The sequence below is a fragment of the Cokeromyces recurvatus genome (genome assembly GCF_025118155.1).
Source record: "Cokeromyces recurvatus strain NRRL 2243 chromosome Unknown BX663scaffold_30, whole genome shotgun sequence".
Classification (NCBI taxonomy): Eukaryota; Fungi; Mucoromycota; class Mucoromycetes; order Mucorales; family Mucoraceae; genus Cokeromyces; species Cokeromyces recurvatus.
The window spans coordinates 92,354-108,078 of record NW_026251416.1 but is presented as its reverse complement, the minus strand read 5'-3'; the positions used below and the strand labels follow the sequence as shown (position 1 = coordinate 108,078).

The window sequence follows — 15,725 nt, the reverse complement described above, 5'->3', positions numbered from 1 at the left end:
GAACAGAATAGCGAACTTTTTTTTTTTTTTTTTTTTTTCGTAAGCACATACAGTGTTGGCTTAAAGAATTTTTCTCTTCATCGTATAGTGAATTGAAGAGAAAATGGCGACTTTATATAGAATAATTCATTCATAAGTCTTCTGCAACCCAAGAGAGAAGAAGAAGAAGAAAAAAAAAACGCGTAAATATAAACACATAGAAATATGTATAGATACACCAAAAATACAATACCCAGCAACATTCTATCATTAGTTAATATCATTTAGATGAAATATAATCACTTACACATTATGCATAAAGAACCAAATCAGACACCTATTATTAACCTAACCTTAAAGAAGCAAAACTATACTTTTTATTAGATTTAAGCATTAATCAAATTCAGAATATCATGTTTAATGAAACTTGATAAAAGTCTTGATTTTTTTTTTTTTTTTTTTTTTTTTTTAGCTATAAGAATCAATGCTTATGCTTTTAAAGACTTAATTATGCTATAATAGTGCTTTTAACTTTAGGTCAATATAATATTCTATACAGATATGTACATTAAAAGAGATCAAAATAGATGTCAATTTATTATGTGTATAAAATATCATAAAATCTATTACTGCTATTGGCTTAGGCAGCTATAATGCCACCAACCATAATCGTTAAGCGTTTGCGGTCACGTGTTTTTTCCTTCGCCTTTTTTTTTTTTTTTTTTTTTTTTTTTTTTTTTTTTTTTTTTTTTTTAAAAAAAAAATTGCTGCTAATTTTTCTCGGTGAAAGCACTTTCTTTTTTTTTATAAAAATATTGTTTAAAAAAAGAGGCTATATTTATATTTATTAATTTGTTAGCCTATTATCATTTTTTTTATAAACAGAGAGAGTGTGTAAAATTATAAATACTTAGCTATATTCAAAATATAAAATGTCTTCAGATGAAGAGGATTCCGACTGCCCTTTGTGCATGGAGGAATTGGATATTGCTGATCGTAATTTCAGACCTTGTCCTTGCGGTTACCAGGTTAGCAAAAAGTACGTTTGATTTAGATTCTGCTACTGACATTTTATCTATAGATCTGTCGTTTTTGCTGGCATCATATTAAAACTAATCTAAATGGTCGTTGTCCAGCTTGTCGAAGATTATATAGCGAGCAAATTGTCGAGTTTATTCCTGTAAGCGCAGAAGAAATCATGCGTCTTAAAAAAGAAAAGAAGGAAAAGGATCGTCAAACACGAGAAATGCGAGACCCTAGTCGAAGACAGCTGTCAAATGTCAGAGTTGTTCAAAAGAATCTTGTCTATATTCTTGGTTTAAGCTCAAAATACGCAAGTGTAGACGTAAGATATAATTTAATAATTTAAAAAGATTAAAGTTTTTAACTTTTTTTTTGTTTTTTTTTTGTTTTGTTTTGTTTTATAGAATGAATTGTTTAGGAAATTTGGTCGTATTGACAAAGTTGTCGTCAGTAAGAGGTCTAATCCTTCATCCAGTTCTAATTTGTCTGTAGGAATTTATGTTACATACGCCCGAAAGGAAGATGCTAGTCGAGCCATTGAAGAAATTAATGGAATGGAAATAGATGGTAGAACTATAAGGTAAAGAAAAATACTAGTGTGTTATATAAATAACTAACAAACTTATCATATAGAGCTTCATATGGTACAACAAAATACTGTACCTATTATTTGAGGCACATGTCATGTCCAAACCCTAATTGCATGTACTTGCATGAACCGGGAGATGATGTTGATAGTTATAATAAGGACAACATGACTATTGGGTAAGTATACATGTTTTGATATTAAATTAGAAAAGTGATTTATTTATTCTTTTTTTTTTCTTTTTCATAAGCAAACATGCCACGTCAACTTCTACAACTACATCAACATATCCCAACAAGCGTCCTGCAACTACCGTTAAACCAGCACCTGTAGTTTCTTCAGAACCCCCTAAACCAACTACTACGCCACGCACTTGGGCGCCTATACCTAAGGTTGTTCCTGTTCCACCTGTTGTAGTTGAAGAACCTTCTACTGCTTCACCACCTTCTCCTGTTTTCAAGGAGGTCACTAGCAAACAGTCACCTATTAAAACTCCAAAACCTAGTTCTAAGGCTCCTAAGCTTGTTAAGAAGCCTTCAGGTGCAGAAAAACTACAATCTACTAAAAAAATTGTGCCTGAAGAAGACGAAAAACCTGCATTACCTGCATCTGCATCATGGGCAACTTCTCAACCTATCATTAATCATGACAGCGTCATTACACCTGCTAACTTTGGGCCTTCTTTAACAGATGCCTTAAATGCCCCTCAAAAGCCTAAACATTCGCCTTCTCTTAAAGTGAAGAAGGAAAAGAAGAGTAAGGCAAAAATGATTCGTTTGGAAGAGTTTGAGGAAGCTGAAAGAGCTAAGGCAAGAGCGGTGAATAATAAAATTGATGCCTCTTCTGTATCTGTTTCTAATAGCTCTGTTAAATCCATATTAACTGTTGAAGAAAAACCATGGGTACAGCCTATAGAAAAAACACTTGACGATACACATCCTGAGGAATCAGCTCCACAACTTGTGAAAGAGGAGGAGACTAAAGTTTCTGAAAATACAGTTGAAGAATCTAATATCGTTTCTCAAGATGATGTTACTAAAGAGCATATTGCTAAGGAACTTGAACAGTCTACTGTAAGTGATGAATCATCTATCAAAGAAGAACAAGAAAATAAGGAGGAAGAGGTTATGATGGAAGAGGATAATCAATTTAAAGAACAAGAAGCTCAAGATGGGAAAACTGAATCTATACAGAAAGAAACACCAAAACAAGAAATGGTTGAAGTCAAAATGGCTGAGGATTCTAAAGAACAAGAAAAGATTCAACCTATTGAAAAGGTTCAAGATAATAAAAATGAAGTTATAGAAGTTGAAACAATTCCTTCTAAAGAATTAGAATCTGAAAACAACATGGTAGAAGAGGAAGTCGATTCCAGTAATGAACAACAACAGATTACAGAAGATACTGGGACAAAGCTCGGTGAATTAGATTCGTTAAATAATAATATAATTAGAGCGTTTGATGAAGCTGCTGTAAAGAAAACACATGAAAAAGTACAAGATGAAGAGACTCAAGAAGAACCTGAACCTGTATTAGACAATGACAATGACAATGATAATGAGGAACAAGCTATTCAAGAGGCTCAAACTATTTCATCTCCTTTAGCCGCTATGGATCGATTATCCGCTCTCGTTCAGCAGGAAATTATGACTGAATTACCTGAACAGCTCTCTGAAGAACTTAGCCAACTTCCTCCTCCATCTGAAGCACAACAGTTTGAAAACCATCATCCTATACCTCCACCAGGACTTAGTGGTCCACCACGACCAGAATGGATAAACCGTGGATTTGATCCATTTAATGGACAGGATCCCTCAGTTATTGCAGCTCGTCGCTTACAGCACTCACAACGTATGTTAGAGGCGAGTGGATTAATGGCTAGTCTAGGGTTTGCACAACCAATTCCTCGTTTTGGCTTCTCTGCTAATGGTTTCCTTCCTCGTCAACAGCCTCCTATGGGTATGTTCCCACCACCCATGATGAGACCACCACCACCTCCTCCACCTCCTGAATTGATGAATATGCAATCTCACTTTGGTCCACCTCCAGCAATGCAAATAGATAATCTGAGAAATGAATTTGATGCTATGATGATTAACAATCAAGCACGTGAAGATTTTAGAACCCTTTTACCTAATATGAATGTTAGTTTTAATAATCTAGAAAAGAGAAGAGCGGAGGAAATGTATCAGCAGCAACTTATGATGCGACGTCAGCAACAACAGCATCAAATACAACAGAAAGATATACCCGTTCGTATGGATAATCATCCTTTAAAGCAACAATATCCAGCTTATACAGAAGCGTCTCAGCAAGAAAAAGTTCTATTAAAATCTCCCATTGTAGATCAAAGCAATCATTCGGACGTTCGTGTTGAGGCACAGAACTTTTTTGGTGAGTTCCTACGTAAAGCAGCAAATCAACAAGAAGTATCTCCAAAGAATCAATCTCCACAAGCTGGTATGTTATTATTTTATAACCATATACATAATTTGCTAATTATTTTATATAGTTAATTCATTACCTTTCCAAGATCCAGCCATTATGTCTGTTCGTATCGCTGATAATGAAACACCTCATATTTCTAACTCTTCCCAAAATACTATACTTCAAATCCTAGGTGGACATCCATCTCAGTCTTCATCCATGATGTCAATTGATCAGCAAATGCAACAACACCAACAGCAAATGCAGCAACAACAACAACAAATGCAACAACAACAACAAATGCAACAGCAGCAACAAATGCAGCAGCAGCAACAAATGCAGCAACAACAACAACAAATGCAGCAGCAACAACAACAGCAAATGCAACAACAGCATATGAATCAACAAATGCATCCAATGAATCAACAGATGCATCCAATGCAACAACAACAAATGCAGCAAATGCAAATGCAACAACAAATGCAGCAACATCAAATGAATCAACAGCAGATGCAACAAATGCAAAGACCAATGGATCCTAGATTTATGATGGAATTTCAACAAGAAAGAATGATGACTCATGAAAGAAATTTAAATAACGAGCCTTTTAATAATATGTTCATGAGACCTCCTCCACCTAATTTCCAACAACAAAATCCCCTTCCTCCTTCGTTTATGCCACCTGGGTTTAGAGAACCACAGATGATGAATCGTATGCCACCTCCACCTCCTGGTATGATGGGTCCACCACATATGCCACCTCTTAATGACATGAGATTTAATGGGCCACCTAGCATGTTCTCTCCTATTAATGAAGAAAGTCGTCAGTAATTTAACTGTTTTGCTATTTTTTTTTAATTGTCATAAAATTCGCTTTTCCTTTTTTTTTTTAAAAAAAAACACATATATAAATAAATAAATAAAAATACATAAAATACATTATTGTTTATTATTATTATTTACAAAGTTTACAGAGTAGCCGCCACTACCATTAGGATCTTGTTGTAATTGAAAGTTGTCTGTGGAAAGACCAAATTTACCCAATAGAGTGTTACCTAAATCTTTTAATTTACCTAACATTTCTTCTTTCTCTTTTTCCATTTTTATTTTCGCTTTTATCGGCAATTCTTTTTCAGCACGTTGACATTGACGCAAACTATAAGGATCCTTTGTAATCTTGTGTAATTTTTTATAATCTTCTAATGCTTCATTAAGTGAAGTATACGTATCTATTTTTTCATTGGATTGGGCTTTTCTCAATAATGCTTTTTGATAGGTTGGATCAAGTTTCAATGCTTGCACACACATATCTCGAGCCTCTTTATATTCGTTCTAAAATGAAATAAAACACGTTAGTTGAATGATGGTGTACTATGTTTGACTATAAACTTGCCTGTTTTAAATGACATGCAGCTATATTTGCAAAATAGATGGCTCGATCTTTTTGTAAAGATTCAGGACATACAAACAAAGCATTTTCGTATTCTTCAATAGCCTTTTTATATTCTTCTTGACCGAAATACGTATTTCCTCTAGTTTTATATTCTGTTGCCTCTTTAATTAATCTCTAAACATGAAAATTAGTTATTTGGCTACAATATTGGCTTTTTGAGTATATTTTACTTGAAGTTCTTCAGGTTGGTAATCTACACTATCATAAAAAATGTCACCATCTTGATCGGGTTCAATCTGTTTCTCTTCTTTTGGAATGTCTATAAAAGAGAAAAAAGAGGTTAAACATACCCAAACTTTATATGTATATATAATTATACCTTTTGATGATTGGATCTCTTCGGGAATTTCCTCAATAATAGCCATTTTAAAATATTTGTAGACTGATAAAAGAGAATAATATATATTTTTTTTTTCCAAGTACAAATAATAATACGCGGAGTTTTTGTTATTCTAAAAGAAAAGACAAAGAAGACAGGAAGTGGCGATTATCATTTCTTTTGGTTTAATAGCGACTGCAATATTATCACTCAAAGTCATCCACGTCTTCACTGTTCCTCATAATAGCGATATTTGATTGCTTAACCTTCTTTTATTTACAAGTCAGCGAAAATTTAACCTTTTGAGGAAGGGAATTGCATGTATTTTCATGTAATATCGTTTTGACAAATAGTGTGTATATTTAAAATGAAAGGCAGGTTTTCGCTTATGTTAGTTAAATAAGTGTTACTATGCGATAGATTCATTTTCCTATTCTAGGTATTTTATAACACAAAGCCTTTTATCCTCCTAGTTAGTTAGTTAATTAGTTTGTTTGTTAGTTAGTAAAGTCTAGCTTTAGTCTTATATTAAAAGTTATACAAGTTAACAGAAGATGAAACTGTTAAACTTAGCACATGAGATCAAATTTGTCTCTCCTCATAGAAAAATTAAAGTGGATATGGCTTAAATAAAAGCTTTCTATTATAGCTTTCTTTTAATTTTAAGCTAAGGAAGCTAATCATCCTTGACAGAAATAGTTTATCTTTTATCCATGAAGCAAGTACATGCTGCATTGCTTTAAATTACCGCTGACAGTTCAACAGTATTTCATATATTAATATCGGTTACCCAATTTATAGATCGACACCTTTTTCTTTTCTTTTTTTTTTCTTTTTCTTTATTTTTAACTACTTTATATAGATACATTATATAGATACATATTTATATATTTATACGTATATATTTACTTCAGATGGCATTACCAAAGGCAGTACATTATGTTATTGCCATTTATCTTGTTTGCTCTATTTTGTATACTTCCTTATATTTATTAGGCTTTCGAAAAGATGTGTCGCATAAAGAATTATCATATGGCTCAACTGTTGCTAGCTTACAACAAAATTATCTTAGTAAACAGATGGTCGAGTGGACTAATTCAGATGGTAAAGTGACAAAATAAACCAAAAGAAGGAAAAACAACAACAAAAACAAAAAAAAACTTCTCATCTAACAATATTTGTTATTTTAGGCAAGGTTGTAGAATTAACTTCAGAAGATCTTGTATTAAACAAGGTCTTTTCTGAAGCAATGGGCCCCTCTAAAGTCATTCCATATTATTTCAAAGCAACAGAAAATTTTGATAAAGAAGAGATTACGATGGCTACCCTGGTCACCTATAACCGATTTAAGGTACTTAGTCGACTTGCTTCCCATTACAAAGGACCTATATCTGTCGCTATTCACATCAATGATGATGGCTCTAAAGAAAACATAATAAATGATTTACATAAACTCTATGATGAAAACGAAAACATGAGACGTTATGTAGACCTGCATTTAGTTATCGACAAGTTTGATCGTCAATTCAACATGTGGCGTAATGTTGCTAAATTCTTTGCACGTACTGATTATATTATGATGCTCGATGTCGATTTTTATCTTTGCACTGATTTTAGGAAATCTCTTAAAAAGGAACCTGAATTGATGGAATTGTTAAAAGCTGGAAAGGCAGCCATTGTGGTACCAGCATTTGAGTATGTGGATGAGAATGATGGCGAAGACTGGAACGATTTCCCAAAGACCAAACAGGATTTATTGGTAGATGTAAATACAAATAAACTTGACATGTTCCACAGAGGATGGAAGCGTGGTCATGGCTCAACCAATTATGAAAAATGGTATAAACAAACAAGGCCTTACAAAGTGACAGATTATAATTACTCTTATGAGCCTTATGTTATTTTCAAGAAGGAAGGAACACCTTGGTGTGATGAACGATTTGTAGGTTATGGTGCTAATAAGGCCGCTTGTTTATTTGAAATTTATTTGGCTGGCATTGATTATTGGGTTTTGCCAAATGATTTCTTGATTCATCAAACTCATCATTATCCGGAAGATACAAGAGCAAAAGAGGTATTGTATATTTCTAATATTTTAAATAATTAACTCCATTGATATTCATTTTTTTTTTATTTAGCGTACGTACAATAAAAAATTGTATGATTACTACAGAGAAGAAATATGTCTTCGTTATGCACGTACGATGATTGCCGCAAATGAATGGAATACTTCTAAAGCTACTAATCTCAAAAAGGAGTGTGGTAGAATTCGTGGCTTCAATGACGTTATTGGAAAGGTTGCTGCAGAACATAATGAATTATAGAATAACATCTTTTTTTTTTTTGCAATAGTCATGTTTTCATATAAAATATATTCCCTTTTTTTTTCTTTTTTTATGTTCTCTTTAGTATATTTATAGACTTTATATTTAAGTACAAGTTGCTTTTATAACAAAGTTTATGAAAATAGAAACTAACACAAGTATGACTGTTACATCAAAATCATTCGGTTAAGTATTAAACTTATGTCTTCCTTTCTTAAATGTTTTAGCTGTCTATCCAATACAGTATTTTGCGTTTGAAAATGGATTTTTTTTTTGTTTAGCAAACAGTAGGAACTCTTGATCGTCAGTAGAAATGTTTGACCATCAATAGACACATCACAAAACTAATAGAAGAAGAAGAAAAAGGAACTTATAGTAGTTCTAACAAAACTAAATTTATTAGCTATAAACTTATATTCTTTCCATATTTATACAATTCTCGTGAGTGACGGATCTAATCTTGACAGTCTTTAGGTGTCACTTTCTTGACTGCCTCTTCAATTCTGTCAGCAATCATTTCGTTCTTCCCAAAAGGTATATTACGTACCTCGTCTTTAATTTTTGACCAGTATCCTTCTGTTGGATTCAAAAAAAAAAAAAAAGCGAGTGAGGCAGTAAAAAGAAAAAAAAAAGAATTCAGGCTTGTTTTAAGTGCAAAATGATAAAGAAAGAGAAAATAGAAAAGACAAGTCTGAAGAACCAGGGAATTTTTCATGGGATGAGTGTTACAAAGAAGGTAGAAGTCAAAATTTGTTCGAACGCTACAAGTCTCCCTTAACATTGAAAGATGCATTTCATAAGAATACCTTATGATCATGATCCTTCTCTCCTCTCATATATTATAAATACAAGTAACCTTTAAAAGATTGTTCCTTGTAGTAAAAAGGCTTCTCAACGGGTCAATTATCATAAATTTTAAAAGAGGTTGTAATAACATGAGAAGCCAAAGGTCATATTTTAACCTTGCTTTTATCCTATTGCGTATGTACCACAATAGAACAGCTAGAATTTAATTTGATTCGTTTCAAGTATCTTTATCCATAACGTATATCTCATGAAGGTAATAAAAATAGCAACTGCATCAGGAATCTGCAGTGACGATTAAGCTTACAGTTCTTGAGAAACTAAGTTGGCCTAAACTGACAACTATTTCAGTATGAGCTGACAAATACATTTTATGTACAGAAGCACCCAGATTCTATATTATTAATGTCTATAAATGGTAATACTAAAATATAATGTATCTATGTAAAAGAATGGATTACATATAATACTATATAGCGATATTTTTTGTTATTTACTTTATTATTATATCAATATACTATCTCACATTCAAAATATTAAAATTAGACAAAGACAACATACATGACCACATATACAAACTCTTTCTCAACTACAACCTATTTCAACAAATTAATACTTAAGATTTATACTTGATAAATATATAGTGTTTTTTTTTATAGAAATCTTCAAGAATCTTTGATTATTAATAAATGTTTGATTATAAGGAGTATGATTAATAGGGTTTTATTAACAAAAGATGTCATCTATATTCATTTTTCCCATTAAGATTATTATAATTTTTGTCTCATTTCGGGCTACTTCGGTAATTTTTATAATCTGATAAGAACTTAATAATTCAGCCGTAACTTAGAGTAAAAAAAAAATTATCAGATCTTTTGATAATAATTAAAAAAAAAAGATCAAACTTTATTTTAAATATGGTAAATAATAAATTAATACATTAATAACTAGATCAACCAACCATACATGGTACCCCCCGAGGCTAGAAGCAGGAATCTCCTTTGTACGAAATGAATCTTGTTGATAAAATGCATTTGTATAGTACTGCCCTCGAGGGGGAAAGGATCGATTCCATGTACTGGAAAAGGGGCTTCATCGAGGTTGCACTGGAAAGAGACACCAGAGGCATTGCTTGTCTTCTCAGCCTTACCTTCCTCTTCACTCCAAAAATATGGAAAGAAGAAGAAGAAGAGGAGAGTGTTTTGATTATAAAGAATTTTGATTTCAATAAGAAGTGCCAGCCTTTTTATTGGCCGTCACTTGAGCAGCAGAGGTTTCCTCCTCAGTTTTCTTATCAGATGATTCTTCATTTTCTTCTTCATCATTTTCCTCCTCTTCCTCAGCAGGTTCAGGTTCACCACGAAGCTTACGGTTAATTTCCTCAAGAGAAGTATTATAAGAATATACATTAGATTGATTGAAAGGATTTTCAGGAGACTTTTGGAACTCCTTGTACATAATTTCTTTAAGTTGACTTAAACGAAGACCAGGATATTGGGCTCTAAAGTTCTTGAGTTCTCTTTCTTCAAATGCCTTTAAAGCATTCTTGAAACGACGTTCAGGATGCTTCTCAATATCCTTTTCAGTAAGGATGGGCTTAGTAGCCTGAGATTGTTGCTCTTCTTCATTAGTCAAGCTAGTAGGAATATTGGATTTCTTGGCAGTCGTTCTCTCCGTAGTATAGATAGATGTCTTTTTCATGTAGTTTGGCTTAGGCGCCTTGGGCTTATTCAAAGCCTTCTCTTCTTCAGCCTAATACAATATATAAGGTTAGATAACTTACACTATTCGCTTTTCTCTCTCTCTCTTTTTTTTTGCGCATAGATATTTACCAATTGCTTTTGGGCCTCTAACTTTCTTTGTAAAGCAGCGGCCTTTTTTGCAGCTTCGGCTTCCTTCTTATCGTTCTTCTTTGCACCCTTAGACCATTTAGCATCCTCTAAAGCTTCTAGTTCAGCTCTCTTTGCCTTATCCTTTTCAGCCTTAGCTTGTGCTTTACGATTATTAGCAGCTTCAACTTTAGTATTAACACCTTTTCTAGCCATTATTAAAAAAAAAAAAAAATTAAAATTATCTGATAGATATAAAAAAAAAAAAAAAAGATTTTATCAGATCTAAATAATTTTAAGCTCTTTTATATTTTTTTTTATGATTATCGGAAGATATAATTATCGTAGTTTCACGCTCATCATTTAACTCCGTTTCAAAAGAAATAATTCAAGATGAGTAGTAATATTATAAAAAAAATTTATTATCTATTTAAATTTTTGATATTTGTAAGCAACAGATGATGTGTGAATAATACTGGATTGTCTAGATCAGCTCAATAAAATACGAGTGAAAAAAAAGAAACTAAAAATCCCTTGTAAGAGATGCAAGGTAAAAAGGAAAAAGAATGGTATATTAGCTTTGGATTGTCAAATCACTATCACATCAATTCAAACCAGAATTTTTGATAGAAGAGAGGAGCTAATCATGAGGTATATAAGCTAATTTGTGAAGAATATGCATATATCTCAGGTTAGCGGATAATCTAGCCAGGTATCATAATGTAAGAGACGAGGCAGTTTAACAGGTAACTGGTTTAATATAAAAGTAAAGAAGTATTATTACCGTATTTTCGACTGAAATCTAAGCGATGTTATTTTTTTTTTTTCAAACAATTTTTTTTTTTATTACGAGCTTTCATTTTATAATCTTTTGAAAATAAGAAGATATTGGATATTATGTTAGGCAGTGTGGATGAAAGCACCGAAAATATTTTCACGAACACTACATCATAGTTCCATATTGTTATGCAATTTTTTATGCTTGCACTTGAGAACAGTATGTATTATCCGCTTTAACGTAGAGAGCAAACCATTTCTGACATTTCTTGTTCTTACAGGTGTTCTATACCTGACTTATGAGATATTTATCAATCATAACAAGTTTGATCTTACCTTCATAGGTCAGATACTCGATAGCTTTCTTCTTATTATTTTTTTTTTTACTAGTGCTAATATTTTCCTCTCATTGTAGCTGCAAAAGTTCTGTCTCCAAAAGCAATTGCTGGTTATTTGTCTTTTTTTTTTTTGATGACTTGGGAGGGGGGGTGTCTGTTTTGGTTGACGTCTTTACACTTGTTTTTGCGGCTTTATCTATACTTGTTACTGTTGGTAGTTAACTGCTTTAGAATTTTACATATTTCCTTTTATTTGCCTATATTTATTTTTATAAAAACCAAATTTAATGAGTCCATCATAGAGAAAAATTAGCTCTATTGCTAGTTAGTTAATGACATCTTTAAAATATATTAGTTGTTTGTCTAGTAGAGGCCATACATTTTAATCAGACATTGTTAGTCTCTCTATTGCAGTCTTAGAAAAGTCAGTTATATCATGTTTGCATTCTGGTAATTTTTTTTTTTTTTTTGTGTATGTCTCTGTGCTTAATTCGACGAGCTGCGGCATAATTATTTCTTGATATGTGATAGTATTTCTCAAAGGGATATTTATTAAACTCATATGAACTAGGGCTTACAGCAGTTTAAAAATGATACTATTCCTAGGTCAATGACTTAAACTGTGCTTTCCCTCCCCTCCCCCTCTATTATTTCCGTCTTTGAGATAGTCAGCAGGCAATGCTTTTGACAGTACAAACTTTTTCTTCTTGATTTACAAGAATAAATATGATATCAAATACCCGTTTGTAGTGAAAACGTTCCTATACTAGAAGTTTCTTCTTCAAAAGTTAAAAATTATGTGTCTAACGTCTGAACATTGTTGCTTTGCAAGTAGTTTCAATAATAATAAATAAATTCTTCTTATACTGTTATATATGTGTATTATAGTCATGTTTTATTTTATTATTATTATTATTATTATTATATTGTAAAAGGGAGATGAAGAAGGGAAAAGATTTATTAAATTATAGTAAGTTTTTTTTTTCTTTCTTTCTTTACATGGATAACAAATATTCAACGGCTGCTTGAACATTTCCTCCTGTAGCTAATAATGCTCGAATATTAGCTGATTTGTCAGTAAATCCCATTTCTTCTAATTGTGCTAATTGTTCTCTAAAACGAACTTCGGGAGGTTCAGTAGATGTAGCAGGTTGTGTAGTGGGGAAACTATTAAAGATATATCAAATCAATACAAATAATAATAATATAGGCTCTTTTTTATTTACCCAAAACCATTGTTTGAAGGAAATCCTCCCATAAACATTTGTTGAAATAAGTTTGGCTGTTGCTGTGAATTATTATTATTATTATTTTGTGCTGACATCATGGCTTGCTGTAATCTAAGACTCGCTTGAATAAAATTAGGATCTGCCCAAAATGGTGTTTGTTGCTGTTGTTGCTGCTGTTGTTGCTGACTAAGTGGGAATGCATTACCTGCACCAAATAAAGCTACAAATAAATATGAATGAATTGTCATCTTAACTATTATCTTTATATTGAATTTACCTGCAAATGGATTTTCCATTGCTCCTGTATTATTAGCACTACCACTAAATGCAGCTCCAAAAGGATTAGTTGTAGCAGCAGCAGCAGCAGCAGTAGTAGTAGTAGTAGTAGAACTACTATCGTTATTGCTTCTATTAGAAGGAGCAGCCCAAGGATTAGGTAGGGCTTGTGTATTTAATGAATTCTCTGGTACACTTTCTACATTTAATTCTCTAGCCAAACGCTCATTAATTGCTTCATCATTTGTGTTGCTCTCACGTGGGCTCATAGCAGACTCGAGTGGTCCTTGAAAGGTATTATACATACGACGTAAATGATTAAATCCTCCTGGAATAGCTTCAATATTCGATAGAGCACGATCATTATTTCTTTGCATTTCTCTCATCAAATTAGGATTTCTAATAATGCAATTTAGAAAAAAAAAAAGTTACCCATTAAACACATGCACACATACCTCATCATTTCCATAGATTGTCTTAAAAAGGCTGGATCACTAATAACATGACCAAGTTCAGGGTTTTGTTCGACTAATGCCTTCATTTGAGGATTACTCATTATGATAGAACGAACAAATTCTGTAAAAAAAAAAAAAAAAAAAAAAAAAAAAAAAAAAAATATTAATGTGATATATAGATATAATGTATAATATATAATCTTACCAGGATTGTTCAAAATATTTTGCATAAAAGGTGAATCCATCATTTGTCGCATAAGTTCTGGATCCATGTTTGGCATTTGCATATCACCTAAAGCGCCAAAAGGTGATGATGCACCCAACAAACCACTAGAAGGGTTAGATGTAGTTGATTGTTGTCCACTAGTTATATTAGCAGCACTATTTGTCGAAGTAGTATTTTCCAAAGTATTTGTTGCTGTTGTTGCTGTGCTGTTACTATTATTATTCTTTGCTGCTGGTGCTTTATTAGTCCCTGTACGAACGACATGAACCGTACATCCGGAAACGATTTCTATATATTATATATATATGAGTGAATATGTTACTACTATATATTACTTTTTAAATTTTACTGCAGTCGCCAACCAAGTCTTCGTTTTTTAAAATTCTACCAGAAAATACTAGTTTTAAATTAGAGGCCTCAACATTTTCCATCTTTTGGGCAATGAGTTGTTTAAGCTCCTCAATTGTTGCTTCCGTTCCAACATCTAATTTAAATATTTGTCCTGTAGACGGTCTAACGTTAATGTTTATTGTTGACATGGCTTAAAAAAAAAAAAAAAAAAGGGAAGAAGCTAAATTATATATCTATAAAATAAAAGAAAATTTTATTATTAGAGGACGTGTGGCAGTAGTAAACCACGAGTCAATTCATAAATATACACAGCAAATAAGTAGACAAAATAAAATAAAAAAAATTCAAACACCGAAGATTTTTATATATTATTTTATGTTCGAATTCGGACATTATTATTAAATTTTCAGATGATTAACTTCACATTCTAAAAAGAAAAAAAAAAGGACAGTTTGATTTATTGAAGATATAGACTTTAATGTTAAACGAGATTAAAAGTCATATTTTATGTGTGTGTGCAGTTAGGAGTAATTATTATTATATATTTTAGTTGACTAGGGATTTGATTTATTAATGCTAATATGGATAGTTGTACTGAACACATATTTCATAATACAACAGCTTGCCACGTATATGAATTAATCACAGTTGTAGGTCTTCATTCATATACCAGTTATAAATCGATATTATATGCATTTATGTTTCTCTGCAATAATCTAAATGTAAGCACTGATAATGGATAGTATAGTGTGAACAGGACCCACATTTCTTAATCGATATAAGCTTGTACATCATACTTGGAGTAATCATTGTTCACAGACGGCACAGAATACTATAATAAACGATATACTACAATGTTTCTTTTCTTCTTATATAGCAAAATCTAATTAAAATACATTTGTTTACTGGTTGATCCATTCAATGGATATGCTCCTTAGCCTCAAATAAAATTCCTCAAGTGCTAGGTTTAATAATCGATAATGAACACGATTAATGAAAAGGTATATTATGCTTAATTGTGGCAATATTTATACAAGTCAAATGTGATTAAGAGCATAAAACTCTACTTTCATTCTATCCTTTTTTTTTTTTTGACAAGTGATATATCCTCTTTATTCAGTTTATAGCTATTTATAATATGGATCATTACATCTCTTTTGAAATATCCTTTTGCAGAACAATAAGATTTCTCTTGAAATATGTCATGACGTTTGCCTTATGCAATTGTTTGGATTCATCACTATTCTGATCTTTATCATGTAGATCAAATTATTGAACAAATATGAAATGAAGTTCCTGAATAGATTGCGTAACTTGTAGAATGTTTGA

General features: G+C 32.0%; 5 protein-coding genes across 5 annotated transcripts; 2 read left to right on the top strand and 3 right to left on the bottom strand.

The window, feature by feature from the left end:
* The first annotated feature begins 762 nt into the window (after positions 1–762).
* On the top strand, positions 763–4,927 carry BX663DRAFT_563852 (uncharacterized protein). Its single transcript, XM_051532029.1, has 6 exons — positions 763–1,007; positions 1,061–1,324; positions 1,407–1,582; positions 1,636–1,767; positions 1,839–4,048; positions 4,101–4,927. Exons 1-6 carry the CDS (start codon positions 912–914, stop codon positions 4,844–4,846), a joined length of 3,624 nt encoding a protein of 1,207 aa, XP_051379461.1. The 5' UTR covers positions 763–911; the 3' UTR covers positions 4,847–4,927.
* BX663DRAFT_521029 (uncharacterized protein) lies at positions 4,895–5,967 on the bottom strand. The gene is made up of 4 exons (XM_051529187.1): positions 5,788–5,967; positions 5,639–5,727; positions 5,409–5,582; positions 4,895–5,347 (listed from the first exon to the last, which is right to left on the bottom strand). The coding sequence occupies exons 1-4, from the start codon at positions 5,831–5,833 to the stop codon at positions 4,955–4,957; spliced, it is 702 nt and encodes a 233-aa protein (XP_051379460.1). The 5' UTR covers positions 5,834–5,967; the 3' UTR covers positions 4,895–4,954.
* A 1,069-nt stretch (positions 5,968–7,036) lies between these two features.
* BX663DRAFT_441079 (glycosyl-transferase for dystroglycan-domain-containing protein) lies at positions 7,037–8,111 on the top strand (the record flags this gene model as incomplete). The annotated part of the gene is made up of 2 exons (XM_051523437.1): positions 7,037–7,861; positions 7,926–8,111. The coding sequence occupies 2 exons, from the start codon at positions 7,037–7,039 to the stop codon at positions 8,109–8,111; spliced, it is 1,011 nt and encodes a 336-aa protein (XP_051379459.1).
* A 1,606-nt stretch (positions 8,112–9,717) lies between these two features.
* Positions 9,718–11,000, bottom strand: BX663DRAFT_460101 (uncharacterized protein). The gene is made up of 2 exons (XM_051523933.1): positions 10,748–11,000; positions 9,718–10,667 (listed from the first exon to the last, which is right to left on the bottom strand). Exons 1-2 carry the CDS (start codon positions 10,958–10,960, stop codon positions 10,140–10,142), a joined length of 741 nt encoding a protein of 246 aa, XP_051379458.1. The 5' UTR covers positions 10,961–11,000; the 3' UTR covers positions 9,718–10,139.
* A 1,765-nt stretch (positions 11,001–12,765) lies between these two features.
* BX663DRAFT_537990 (uncharacterized protein) lies at positions 12,766–14,589 on the bottom strand. Its single transcript, XM_051530670.1, has 6 exons — positions 14,395–14,589; positions 14,025–14,333; positions 13,820–13,940; positions 13,366–13,763; positions 13,086–13,308; positions 12,766–13,026 (listed from the first exon to the last, which is right to left on the bottom strand). The coding sequence occupies exons 1-6, from the start codon at positions 14,582–14,584 to the stop codon at positions 12,855–12,857; spliced, it is 1,413 nt and encodes a 470-aa protein (XP_051379457.1). The 5' UTR covers positions 14,585–14,589; the 3' UTR covers positions 12,766–12,854.
* Positions 14,590–15,725: the final 1,136 nt, after the last annotated feature.

Excerpts from the sequence above, each read along its gene's own strand:
- BX663DRAFT_563852 (XM_051532029.1), top strand. The coding sequence starts at position 912 with ATGTCTTCAGATGAAGAGGATTCCGACTGCCCTTTGTGCATGGAGGAA. Across the intron at positions 1,583-1,635 it reads ATAGATGGTAGAACTATAAG|AGCTTCATATGGTACAACAA; the intron begins GTAAAGAAAAAT and ends CTTATCATATAG. Across the intron at positions 1,768-1,838 it reads AAGGACAACATGACTATTGG|CAAACATGCCACGTCAACTT; the intron begins GTAAGTATACAT and ends CTTTTTCATAAG.
- BX663DRAFT_521029 (XM_051529187.1), bottom strand. The coding sequence starts at position 5,833 with ATGGCTATTATTGAGGAAATTCCCGAAGAGATCCAATCATCAAAAG. Across the intron at positions 5,728-5,787 it reads AGAGATCCAATCATCAAAAG|ACATTCCAAAAGAAGAGAAA; the intron begins GTATAATTATAT and ends TCTCTTTTATAG. Across the intron at positions 5,583-5,638 it reads ACCAACCTGAAGAACTTCAA|AGATTAATTAAAGAGGCAAC; the intron begins GTAAAATATACT and ends TTTCATGTTTAG.
- BX663DRAFT_460101 (XM_051523933.1), bottom strand. The coding sequence starts at position 10,960 with ATGGCTAGAAAAGGTGTTAATACTAAAGTTGAAGCTGCTAATAATCGT. Across the intron at positions 10,668-10,747 it reads TAGAGGCCCAAAAGCAATTG|GCTGAAGAAGAGAAGGCTTT; the intron begins GTAAATATCTAT and ends ATATTGTATTAG.
- BX663DRAFT_537990 (XM_051530670.1), bottom strand. The coding sequence starts at position 14,584 with ATGTCAACAATAAACATTAACGTTAGACCGTCTACAGGACAAATATTT. Across the intron at positions 14,334-14,394 it reads AGACTTGGTTGGCGACTGCA|AAATCGTTTCCGGATGTACG; the intron begins GTAAAATTTAAA and ends TATAATATATAG. Across the intron at positions 13,027-13,085 it reads CCTTCAAACAATGGTTTTGG|TTTCCCCACTACACAACCTG; the intron begins GTAAATAAAAAA and ends TATCTTTAATAG.